Raw genomic sequence first — 11,966 nt, forward strand, 5'->3', positions numbered from 1 at the left:
AACATCACAGGAAAAATGTCTCCCCTTTACCTCCCAATGCTGCACATTTACCCAGGTTATTAACAGGAAATAGGTGTAACTTTGTGAGAGAGAGTAAGGCAGCGGGGGGTTGACTGACGCCTGATGGTCAGTCAGAGCTTGGAGACCCCCTGATGGTGGAGGCCCGTTTCAAAACATTCAATTGAAACTGGTGAAACAAACAAAGGCCTCCTATGGTGGTGTGGATGAGGATTGGCACATGGAAATACGAAAGGTGGATGAGGAGAAGTAGAAGATGATGGGGTCCAGGCATGTGTTGAGGGTGCTGAGAAGCAGAGTATAGTACCTCCATTGAGGACTGGTAGCTTGAAAGTAGCCTGCAACATGGGAAAGGTTATACGGAAGCACACAAAGCAGGAACACAGCTAGAGTCCCCAGAGCCATGCCGATGGCCTTCCGTTTCTGCATTTGAGATATCCCAGGGCGTGTGTAGAGAATCCAAATGCAGGCCAGGTAGCAAAATACACAAATTATAAGGGGTATTATGCAAAGGACTACAAAAAACTCCATGCGCATAGGAAGAAGGACTGCCAACTGCTTCGGTGAGAAGTCTTCATAGCACATGGTGGAGTTTGTATTGGAGAGGGATGGGTGGTGCTCGATGAAGATAACAATGCTACAGTGGGCCAGTGAGACTAACCAGATGACAGCACTCATCACTATGGGGTATACAGGCCTGTACAGCTGCCAGTAGGCGACCGGGAAAGCTACCCCGATGTAGCGCACAACACTAACCGCCATCAGTAGCAGGGAGCTGGTGTAGATGGTGCAGAAGAAGATGAAGGCAGACATAGTGCAGACATAGTGAGGCAGGTTCCACTGCATATCGCATGCAGCCTCATACATCTTGAGGGGAAGTACAGCAAGGAAAATTAGGTCTGAGACAGTCAGGTTGAGGAGCAGGATGGCTGTTGGACTTGGCCTGACACTGATCTGGGTACTGAAGGCGTACAGTGCCAACATGTTTGCCGGCAGGCCTATCAGGAAGATAAGGATGTCGACTGAGAGGATGATCACACTCTGTATGATCATGACTGTGATTCTAAACCAAAGGACAGAAATAGTGAAATAATGAACTGAACAACAAATACAGTATTCTGCATGACTTGAAACTGAAAGGTAAAGAAATAGTGTAGAGTGCAAATCTCTGCCTGGAGGCATGCTTGAATAATAATATTATAAAGGTCTATGCTGTCTTCCTCGCGCTCTTTCTCGTACACATACATTTTATACCTCTCCATCTTTCTCTGTCTGGAGCATGCATGTGATGACAATGTTTTCCTTTAAGTAATTCTGAACAGATTTCTGTCATTAAAATGTCTGCATTGTTGATAATTTCTTGTGTCAATTATGTTTCTATCTGCAGTCAAACTATCTGCAAATCCCTTGCAAAATACATTGCAAGCAAAATTGTAAATCATTATGATGCACAAACTTTACTTGCTGGAATGACTTAAGATTGGAGGGCGGAGTGTTTGTATTCACGGCTTCACGCAGCAGCACCACCCTGCTAGGCCTTGCCAGATGCTTATCCAATAGCTAGGATTGACGATTGCATATCCTTTTTCGTTTTTTTTTATGGGCCGGATGCATGATCTCTTGGTGGAGATAATTATGTAAGAGATCTTAATCTCAGGTGTGATATTATCGAAATGTATGTGGCAGCCATAGTAGCTATATGAAGTTTTTGTTAACTTCATTCGGGAAGTACAGTAATTAAAAGAAGACTGTAGCTCAAGTGAAAACATGTAGAATTGAGCAACTAGGCTACTGGGACATTCATAGTAATGAACCAGCTAAGAGTAAAATATAACAATATGAATAATAATAGCTTTTCTAAAATATATTTGTCCACAGAAACAGATCACTTTAAAATTCTAAAGCTGACATAAAATATTTAAAAGACAATGTTTCACAACAGATTGTCTATTTTAATTTAATTGACATTTTCCTTGTATAAGATAAATAGATATTATTTACTTACTTTTTCCTTTGCTTCTCAAAAAATAAATAAAAATAGTTCAGGTTTATTAAAAATCTAGATTTTTGATCCAGGTCTTGGGTTTAATTGTGACAAACAAATGTACTAAATCGTATACAGTATGCTTGTACTAACCTAAGACTGTAACCAACTCTTTGTTTTGAGACTGTTCTGCTCATTTGCTATAGCAAACAGTGACTACCTATGCAAAGCCAAATTACACTCCCCCCTGATCTCAAATAAAAGGCCTCTTGTTGTCTCCACCAGGCCGAAGGCACATGGGGAGGGCCTGGTGGAGAGAGTATGTTTTGCATCCGTCCGTCCGTGTGTCCGTGTCCGTGTGTGTAATGCGACTTACCGGTTTAAATCTCAAATCGAAATCAGACCAGCCTCTCCTCTTTAGTGGAAATCTCACGAACGTTTGACCTACTCACCAATACAAACACGGGTTGTGTCAATAGAAAGCCTACTTTCTATTTGAGCGACCACATCAAACACGAGGTGGATGCTGGAAAATACTGTGGCATGGTCATGCTGGACCTCCAAAAGGCTTTTGACACCGTGAACCACTCCATACTGGTTAACAAACTTAAAGCTATTGGTTTTGATAGCACATCAGTGAGCTGGATGCAATCCTACCTGGAGGGGAGAGAACAGATGGTGGAGGTGAACGGAACACTGTCCCCCCCCTCCCAGTGAGCTGTGGCGTCCCACAAGGAAGCATACTAGGGCCTTTACTGTTCCTAATATATGTTAACGACATGACATCAGCTTGTGACTGCAACTTGTTCCTGTTCGCAGATGACTCAGCACTGCTGGTCTCGGACAGGAACAAACTGCAGGTTGAAAAGACCCTCAGCTCTGAACTCGGTAGAATCTGCACCTGGCTCGCTGATAACAAACTATCCTTACACCTGGGAAAAACTGAATCCATTCTCTTCGGATCTCTTCGGCAGGCAGGCAGGTCCCTGGTACAACACATGTTCAGATGGGGGTCCCTGGTACAACACATGTTCAGATGGGGGTCCCTGGTACAACACATGTTCAGATGGGGGTCCCTGGTACAACACATGTTCAGATGGGGGTCCCTGGTACAACACATGTTCAGATGTGGGTCCCTGGTACAACATATGTTCAGATGGGGGTCCCTGGTACAACATAGTGTTCAGATGGGGGTCCCTGGTACAACACATGTTCAGATGAGGGTCCCTGGTACAACACATGTTCAGATGGGGGTCCCTGGTACAACACATGTTCAGATGGGGGTCCCTGGTACAACACATGTTCAGATGGGGGTCCCTGGTACAACATAGTGTTCAGATGGGGGTCCCTGGTACAACACATGTTCAGATGGGGGTCCCTGGTACAACACATGTTCATATGAGGGTCCCTGGTACAACACATGTTCAGATGGGGGTCCCCGGTACAACACATGTTCAAATGGGGGTCCCTGACATTAATCTGACATTAAATATAGGCTTTGAAGTAAAAAAAATAATGAATCATTGCTAATATAACAGTGTACACTTTCTGTTATGTTGTGGGCATGGCAGAGACTGTTGTTACATGGCCTGGCCAAGAGGTGGCACAAGCATACCAGCAGTCAGTAGGAAGCAACCACCTCTTGGGAGGAAGTCAGATATAAGCTTGGCGTGGTGTGGGCTCCGTCTTATGAGCAAAGGCCACTATACTTTTCATGGCTACGGACAATACAACGTATTAGCGCAGCAGTCTATCTATAACTCTGGAGGAGGGAGGGAAGCAAGTACGTTCGTTCTATATTATAAAAGATCCGCCAGGAGAATCCTGGCGGATCTATCCTGGCGGATCTATCTTTTACTGCAGTGCAGGTTCCCAAAGTGGGGTCCGGCCGTCCGGGGACCCCCAGGGGTACTTCAGGGAGTTCCAGGGGGTCCCCAGCTAAATGTAAGTTAGGAACCAAATGGACCCTTATGGGTCTGTAACTCGTCTGAGAGTGTACAAATGGCCGTTTGGTTCCATTTGTACACTCAGTTAAATTAACTTATATTTTACGATATAAAAATTGGGGTCAATGCCATTAACTGGGGGGTCTGTAGACCAATATTCATGTAAAACTGGCCGTCCTTGAGTTGAGAATCACTGGTCTCTGGAATATATTTTCTAATGGGGGTCCACGGGCTAATAAATGTCGATTTGTGGGTCCTTGACATTTAAAAGTTTGGGAACCACTCTGTTTTACGGAACGAACGCTAAGCTTTTATTGAAGGAATAATTTAACTCTTGAGCAAGAGTTAAAGATTTATAAGGGTCCATTTGGTTACCTGCTCTCCCATCATTTAGCTGGGGACCACCTGGATCCCCCTCAAGGACCCCTGGGGGTCCCCGGACCACTGGTTGAGAAGCACTGTGATGAAGAGAATGTCATACTTTATTATTATTATTTATTATTTAGTATTAAAATGTCATTGTCTCTTAGTTGTATGTCCAATCAATAGTATTTGTATTTAGTTCATAAAGTTTACATAACTATAACTAAATGCATTTGAAATTAAATAAAAAAATTACTTCTCAGGATTCCATTTAAGAAAATGGCAAAAATAAATAAATAAATCAGGATTTCATTTCAAATATAGAAAATAGCCGATCTACAAGCTCAAAACGCATTGCAGTGAGACAGGTTTTGAGCTTGTAGATTGGCTATTTTTGCAATGTGGCCCTCTGGAGTGAGTGTGGAACTATAGTTGCCCTCTGGAGTGAGTGTGGAACTATACTGGCCCTCTGGAGTGAGTGTGAAACTATAGTGGCCCTCTAGAGTGATTGTGGAACTATATAGTGGCCCTCTGGAGTGAGTGTTGAACTATAGTGGCCCTCTGGAGTGAGTGTGGAACTATAGTGGCCCTCTGGAGTGATTGTGGAACTATAGTGGCCCTCTGGAGTGAGTGTTGAACTATACTGGCCCTCTGGAGTGAGTGTGGAACTATAGTGGCCCTCTGGAGTGAGTGTTGAACTATAGTGGCCCTCTGGAGTGAGTGTGTAACTATAGTGGCCCTCTGGAGTGAGTGTTGAACTATAGTGGCCCTCTGGAGTGGGCCACTACAAGCTCCTAGCGCGCCACAGAGTGCCGCGCTACGAGCTTGTATGTCTGCTATTTTTGAAAAATCTTGAAAATGTGCCTCAAATCTTTGAATATATATTATTACAGAGTGAACATTTTAACTCAAATCTTTGCTTCTGGGGGGGTCCCTGCCTGGAACAACATATTTTCAGATGGTGGGCGGAGGCATATTACATATAGTTTTTGGGGTCATTGACATGAAATATTGAGCACCACTGATATAGAAACATAATGTTTTTCAGAAAACTGTCAGAATTTAGAAGACATTCTTTTTTTAATTTCGACGTCGGGTCTAAATGGGTTAATCTGTGTGCTGCATTGTGATTGACAGGTGGTGTCATCAGGGAGGTTGACTGGAGGGGGGAGGGTCCAGCCAATCAGGAGACGGTGAGTTCATGTCATGACATCACTTTCGTTCTCTACGTCTACATTATAACCGTTATGTTTCTCTCCATAAAAGGACCACTTCACCACTTTTCAACCTATCGTCATCATTATAATTGGCGCTCACTAATGTTCATGATGGAATACCTCCATTTGGTTCTGCTCTGTCTCATTTTAATTCCATTCAAAGGAGCTTTATTGGCATGACAAAACATATGTTTACATTGCCAAAGCAAGTGTCACAATTCAATAAGAAACTGTTGAAAATGGGGAAAGTATATACAGTCGGAGGAGGTACAGCATTGTGTAAACATAAAGTATATATATATACAGTTGGAGGTACAGCATTGTGTAAACATAAAGTATATACAGTTGGAGGTACAGCATTGTGTAAACATAAAGTGTATACAGTTGGAGGTACAGCATTGTGTAAACATAAAGTATATACAGTTGGAGGTACAGCATTGTGTAAACAAAGTATATACAGTTGGAGGTACAGCATTGTGTAAACATAAACTATATACAGTTGGAGGAGGTACAGCATTGTGTGAACATAAAGTACCGGTATGTACAGTTGGAGGAGGTAGACAGCTATGTCACATTGAATCGTTATATTCATGTTATTTATGACGGTAAAAAGCTTTTTTGAAACAAATAGCTGCAATATATATATTTCTTTTTTTGCAGTCACTTTGGGACAAATGGCGGCATTTTTTCTCAGGACTATTTAAATTGTATACAATACAGAAAAACTCTGTTTAGTCGACTAAAATGTATTTTGGCGGGCCTTGATGGCGTCGTAATGACAGTTTTTACATTTGCTGAAAATAGCCCATCTACAAGCTCACAACACGTCGCAGCGTAGATTGTAGATCGGCTATTTTCACCATGCAACCAAGTGTAAAATGACTTATACTGGATCTCTTGTCCAATAGTCCCTCTCCCTTCCTAACACTTCAGTGTAGTTTTTATTTGTTGACAAAATTGTCAATATATTTAGTCTTTATTTTTAGTCATCGTAGCTTAGTTTTCATCTAGTTTCCATTTAGTTTTCGACGTCAGTGGAAAAAAGTAGTCGACGGACATTTATCGTCTTAGTTTTAAAGTCGACGAAGTCAACAATGCTTGTGCGCAAGGCGCAAGTTGTCACCTGGACAGTTAGTGTTCTCATTACTAAGTAGTGTTAGTAATATAGATATTCCACTGTTGCGTTCTTAGCTTACGCATGTTTCATGATAACTACTATTAGGTATGAGATGTATTGCCATGCTTTTTGTTCTTGCTTATTGTAAATCGCTCTGGATTAAGAGCGTCTGCTAAATGCCTACATTGCAAATTGTAGTGTGTTTGTACTCTCAGGCTGACCACAGGTCAGACTAGTAACTAGTAACTAGCGTGTTTGTACTCTCAGGCTGACCGGGGGTCAGACTAGTAACTAGTAACTAGCGTGTTTGTACTCTCAGGCTGACCGGGGGTCAGACTAGTAACTAGTGTGTTTGTACTCTCAGGCTGACCGGGGGTCAGACTTCAAAGACGCTGCTGTGTACTGACCCCACCTACTCTCTCTACTCCACGGACTCTGAGGACCAGGTAATGCACGCATGCACGCACGCACACGCGCACGCACAGTCGCACATACACACATGCTCATGCACACACACACACGCACGCACACATCAACAAAAGGCCAAACTGCTCATAAACACGATGCAAGTGATATTTTAACGGCAGACAAGCAATTGTGTGTGTGCTTGTGTGTGTGTGTCAGGCGAGTGAGGATCCTGAACCAACAGCTGCAGGAGAGAGAGAGGGCTGAGAGAGAGAGCAGACAGAATCAGTGTGACTCTGAAGGTAAGACGTGTGTGTGTGTGTGTGTGTGTGTGTGTGTGTGTGTGTGTGCGCGCGTGTGGCTGTGCATGTGCATGCGTGAGAGAGAGAGTGTCTGTATTAAGGCCTACCCATACTCTAGTACTAAAACTACAACATGACCACCGCTCACCCCAAACACATCTCTCTGTTTTTACTAAAACTACAACATGACGTCACTGAGCCGCGGTGGTAAGAGACTCACCGCTCACCCCAAACACATCTCTCTGTTTTTACTAAAACTACAACATGACGTCACTGAGCCGCGGTGGTAAGGGACTCACCGCTCACCCCAAACACATCTCTCTGTTTTTACTAAAACTACAACATGGCGTCACTGAGCCGCGGTGGTAAGGGACTCACTGCTCACCCAAACACACCTTATCATCACCTAAAAATTCAAAAACTGTATGAATAGGCATTTATAGAGATAGCCTTCACTTTTGACCATAGCCCAGAGGAACCCTTTATGACCAGGGTCATTAACACATCCAGACTACTGCCACCAGCTGGCAGAGTCAGGTTAGGGCTGGCCTCTCCTTCTGCAAATCTGCACCATACTCCGTGCTGTTTCGCGCATGCGCGCTGCTGCTCACATCCCTGTTTACGGCTCAGAAAAGAATGCCTAAAATTAAACGGGTTGAGAATCACTGCTAGAGAGCCGTACAACATCTTCTCTTATGGGGGTCGCTGGCATTATCTCTTCAAATGGGGGGTCTCCGCGGGGGGAAATTAGTGTCAATGTGGGGGTCATTGACATGAAACGGTTCGGGGCACTCCCGCTCTAAGCTCTTCTCCCAGTAGTATAAACATTTTATAACTACCGTATTCTCCCAGCATGCACTCTGCAGGCGGAGCTACGGATGGGGGCGGAGCTACGGCAGGCCCTGAGGGACACACGGAGCCACCTGAGAGACGCCGCGGCGGAGAACGTTCGCATCCAGACAGGTAACCAACCGCCGCGCAGAGTTGTTTTCCTCGACTTAAAACAAAGACGAAAAATGTCCGTCGACTACTGACTTTTTCACTGGCGAAAACTAAACGGAAACTACGTAAAAACTAAAGCTATGATGACTAAAACTAAGACTAAATATATCGACAACAAATGCAAACTAGACTAAAATGTTAGGAAGGGACTAGTGGACAATAGTTCCAGTATAAATCATTTTACACTTGGTTGCATGCTGAAAATAGCTGATCTACAAGCTCACAACTCATCGCAGCGCGACACGTTGTGAGCCAGTTGACTGTGTGTGTGTGTGTGTGTGTCCTACAGAACTGGACATCACTAGCAGCAGGTTGTTGAAGGTCCAACGACGGAACGCTGAACTGGAACTGCTGACTCAGCAGAGACACACAGTCCACCATCTCCACAGGTAGGGGGCTGGTCCTCACGTGGACCAGCGTGAGCTGGTCCTCACGCTCTCAACCATATATATATATAAGAAAGGCTAGATGACTCGCCCGTGCTGTGAGTCATCTACGTGGCGGCCATCTTGCTCCAGTCCAGCTCGCTCACTCATAACATTGTGTAAATTGTGTTTACTTTTATAAATAACCATAACTTAAACGGCAGAGACGTCCGCATACGAGCAGATAAGCGTCCTGAATCATAGCCACGTTGACGACGTTTGTAATGAACCAACCTGTTTGTAAATCCGTCAAGATTTGAGCGACTTATGCATATTTTTGTTTTTGCAATAGAACATACAATCATTTGGTTTCGGCCCGAATAGGCAGAAAATAAATCACCGAATAGCCTATGGCAATTAATGCATTCAAAAGAGCTGAATAAATGTTTTATGGACCCATAATTAGTGATTATTATTTAAATATTATTTAATTTTGCCATAATCATTTATTTTGCCATAAATCAGGTAGCTTTAAGGTACGGCCATGAAATGGAAACGGAAATGGTAGGAAAAAAGATATATAATATTAATCATATTCGGATATTCGGTATTTGGTTTCGGCCAAGAATTTGCCTTTCGGTGCATCCCTACATATTATATCATGTTCTTGGCAAATAATCCCTCTCTCTCTCTCTCTCTCTGTCTCTCTCTGTGTCTCTCTCTGTCTCTCTCTCTCCTGCTCTCTCTCTCTCTCTGTCTCTCTCTCTATCTGTCTCTCTCTCTCTCTTAGGATCCCTGATCCTCCATCAGTGACCACGACGGACGCGGCCCGCCCCCATCCTCTCACCAAGCGGGCTCTCGACCAATACGAGCGCTCGCAGCCCCCCGCGGCGCAGCCCCACCTCCACGCCGTCAGCCAATACCTGAGCTCCCTGGGAGGAGGAGGAGGCGAGGGTGGTGTTTGTGGAGAGAGCACGTTCGGGCCGTGGAACGAAGTGTCCTGCACGACACACTAGGACAAGGAAAACAAAATGGAAGCACCTCTGATCGCCGCGGCAACGACCACAGAGGCCCGTCCCCCCCCCCCAGAGCTTGGACAGCGTCCTCCGACTCCTCCATCTGGACACGGGGCGGGGCCTATGCCATGACTCCTCCTCCTCCCTGTCGCTGTGTGAGGTCACATCGGTGGCGTCCAACTGGAGCGCGTGTTCGTCGGGATCCACGTTCGACACCAGAGACGAGGTCCAGTTCCAGAACGGCCTGGCCGCGCTGGACGCCAGCATCGCTAGCCTGCAGAGGACCATCCAGACGGACCTGCAGGGGAAATGAAAACCATTGACCCGCTCATTCTGTACAGGAACCCCTTTTGGTGTTTTAAGCATTGTGTTATACTTTAGCTGTTGAAAAATAGCAGATCTGCAAGCTCGTCGCGCCGCGCTACGAGCTTGTAGATCTGCTGTTTTTGAAAAATTGTGAAAATGTGACGCCAATCTTTGAATATATAACGTGATGTAGGTATGAAATATAGCTAGAATAATTAATCAAATTATTGTATATTTCATTTTTCTTCTTACACATGATCTAAGGTGTGACTTGAAATTGTAATAGGCTGGCAATATCAGTGGGAGGGGTATATGTAAGCCACTGCGGCAACCACACTCTGCAAATTTTTTAAATTGCGACCTTTCTAGTTATTACTATATCCATTTTTGTGTAAGGCTGTATCAGGTTTATTTACCCCTCTTTTTTCCGCTCTCTCTCGTTCTTTATGAGGTGCAATTTGGTCTTCTTGTAATGTGGCCGGCCTATTTAACCCATTCTGACCTGAGATCAGATTCTAAAAATGTCTTCTAAATCCTGACAGTTTAAAAAAATAGCAGACCTACAAGCTCGTAGCGCGCCACTCGGTGGCGCGATATGAGCTTGTAGATCTGCTATTTTTCAATAGCTAAAGCATGACATGATGCTAACACCAAAATGGGTTCCTGCCCAAAACAGAAAGTTAATGAACAGCTGACCATCTATCTAATAAATGCACCAAGTCTCTGTACATGTGTATGTACAGTAGGATACGTCTGCAATCCACGTAACTCGAAAGGCGTTCGCCCCATCACCGACTTCAAATTAATTAAATTATTGATCACACCTGGTCACCATAACTGGGTGTGCCATGCAATTCCAATCATTCACGGGCACTGTCCTAGTATGAAGGTATCTATAATGCTAAGATTATACAAACCGAGTCTGGCTCGTTGCGTTAAAGGCTAAGATTGCAGGCCGTGGACCAGATAGACATCTATAGAGAGTATGCACATGCATGATTTACAGGCCGCGGACCAGATAGACATCTAGAGAGAGTATGCACATGCATGATTTTCCCATCAGGACACGCCCCCCTCATCTAGAGTGAGTGGCAAAGCATTGAGCAGCATGATGAGTGTTGGAGTTAGGAAGCGTTTGTTGTAAATCACTCCACCGGCCTGCGTACCACCTGTTTCTAAATGTCACATGATGCAGGAGGCAGCAAAATGTTGTGTTATTGAAAACGAGCACTTCCAAACTCCGACACTCCATGCTGCTCAATGTAGCCCATATCGTACGGCATACTATAGCGCGCCGTTTTTCATCATTTTTGAAGATTTGAAAAAAATGACAAAATGACAAAAACGAAAGGTTATAGCCCATGTTTTTTGAAATTTTGAAAAAAAAAGTTAGCCTCGTTTCTCATCATTTTGGACCATGGGCTATAGCCCATATCGTACGGCATACTATAGCTTGCCGTTTTTCATCATTTTTGAAGATTTGAAAAAAATGACGAAATGACAAAAACGAAAGGTTATAGCCCATGTTTTTTGAAATTTTGAAAAAAAAAGTTAGCCTCGTTTCTCATCATTTTGGACCATGGGCTATAGCCCATATCGTACGGCATACTATAGCGCGCCGTTTTTCATCATTTTTGAAGATTTGAAAAAAATGACGAAATGACAAAAACGAAAGGTTATAGCCCATGTTTTTTGAAATTTTGAAAAAAAAAGTTAGCCTCGTTTCTCATCATTTTGGACCATGGGCTATAGCCCATATCGTACGGCATACTATAGCGCGCCGTTTTTCATCATTTTTAAAGATTTGAAAAAAATTACGAAATGACAAAAACGATGGGTTATAGCCCATGTTTTTTGAAATTTTGAAAAAAAAAGTTAGCCTCGTTTCTCATCATTTTGGACCATGGGCTATAGCCCATATCGTA

General features: G+C 43.9%; 2 protein-coding genes across 2 annotated transcripts; one reads left to right on the forward strand and one right to left on the reverse strand.

Annotated features, from left to right (window-relative positions):
• Nucleotides 1-210: 210 nt before the first annotated feature.
• LOC308318570 (free fatty acid receptor 2) lies at nt 211-1,071 on the reverse strand (the record flags this gene model as incomplete). Its single annotated transcript, XM_080768186.1, has 1 exon — nt 211-1,071. One exon carries the CDS (start codon nt 1,069-1,071, stop codon nt 211-213), a length of 861 nt encoding a protein of 286 aa, XP_080624312.1.
• A 5,943-nt stretch (nt 1,072-7,014) lies between these two features.
• LOC308318142 (uncharacterized protein) lies at nt 7,015-10,253 on the forward strand. Its single transcript, XM_080767547.1, has 5 exons — nt 7,015-7,091; nt 7,270-7,352; nt 8,205-8,315; nt 8,644-8,743; nt 9,510-10,253. The coding sequence occupies exons 3-5, from the start codon at nt 8,231-8,233 to the stop codon at nt 9,733-9,735; spliced, it is 411 nt and encodes a 136-aa protein (XP_080623673.1). The 5' UTR covers nt 7,015-7,091; nt 7,270-7,352; nt 8,205-8,230; the 3' UTR covers nt 9,736-10,253.
• The last annotated feature ends 1,713 nt before the right edge of the window (nt 10,254-11,966 follow it).

Source organism: Protomyctophum bolini, assembly GCF_963924005.1.
Source record: "Protomyctophum bolini genome assembly, chromosome: 7".
NCBI lineage: Eukaryota > Metazoa > Chordata > Actinopteri > Myctophiformes > Myctophidae > Protomyctophum > Protomyctophum bolini.

What these genes read in the sequence shown, in the direction of transcription:
- LOC308318142 (XM_080767547.1), top strand. Translation starts at nt 8,231, where the DNA reads ATGGGGGCGGAGCTACGGCAGGCCCTGAGGGACACACGGAGCCACCTG. An exon ending in GAACGTTCGCATCCAGACAG is followed by an intron (nt 8,316 to 8,643) that starts GTAACCAACCGC and finishes TGTGTCCTACAG; the next exon opens with AACTGGACATCACTAGCAGC. An exon ending in ACAGTCCACCATCTCCACAG is followed by an intron (nt 8,744 to 9,509) that starts GTAGGGGGCTGG and finishes TCTCTCTCTTAG; the next exon opens with GATCCCTGATCCTCCATCAG.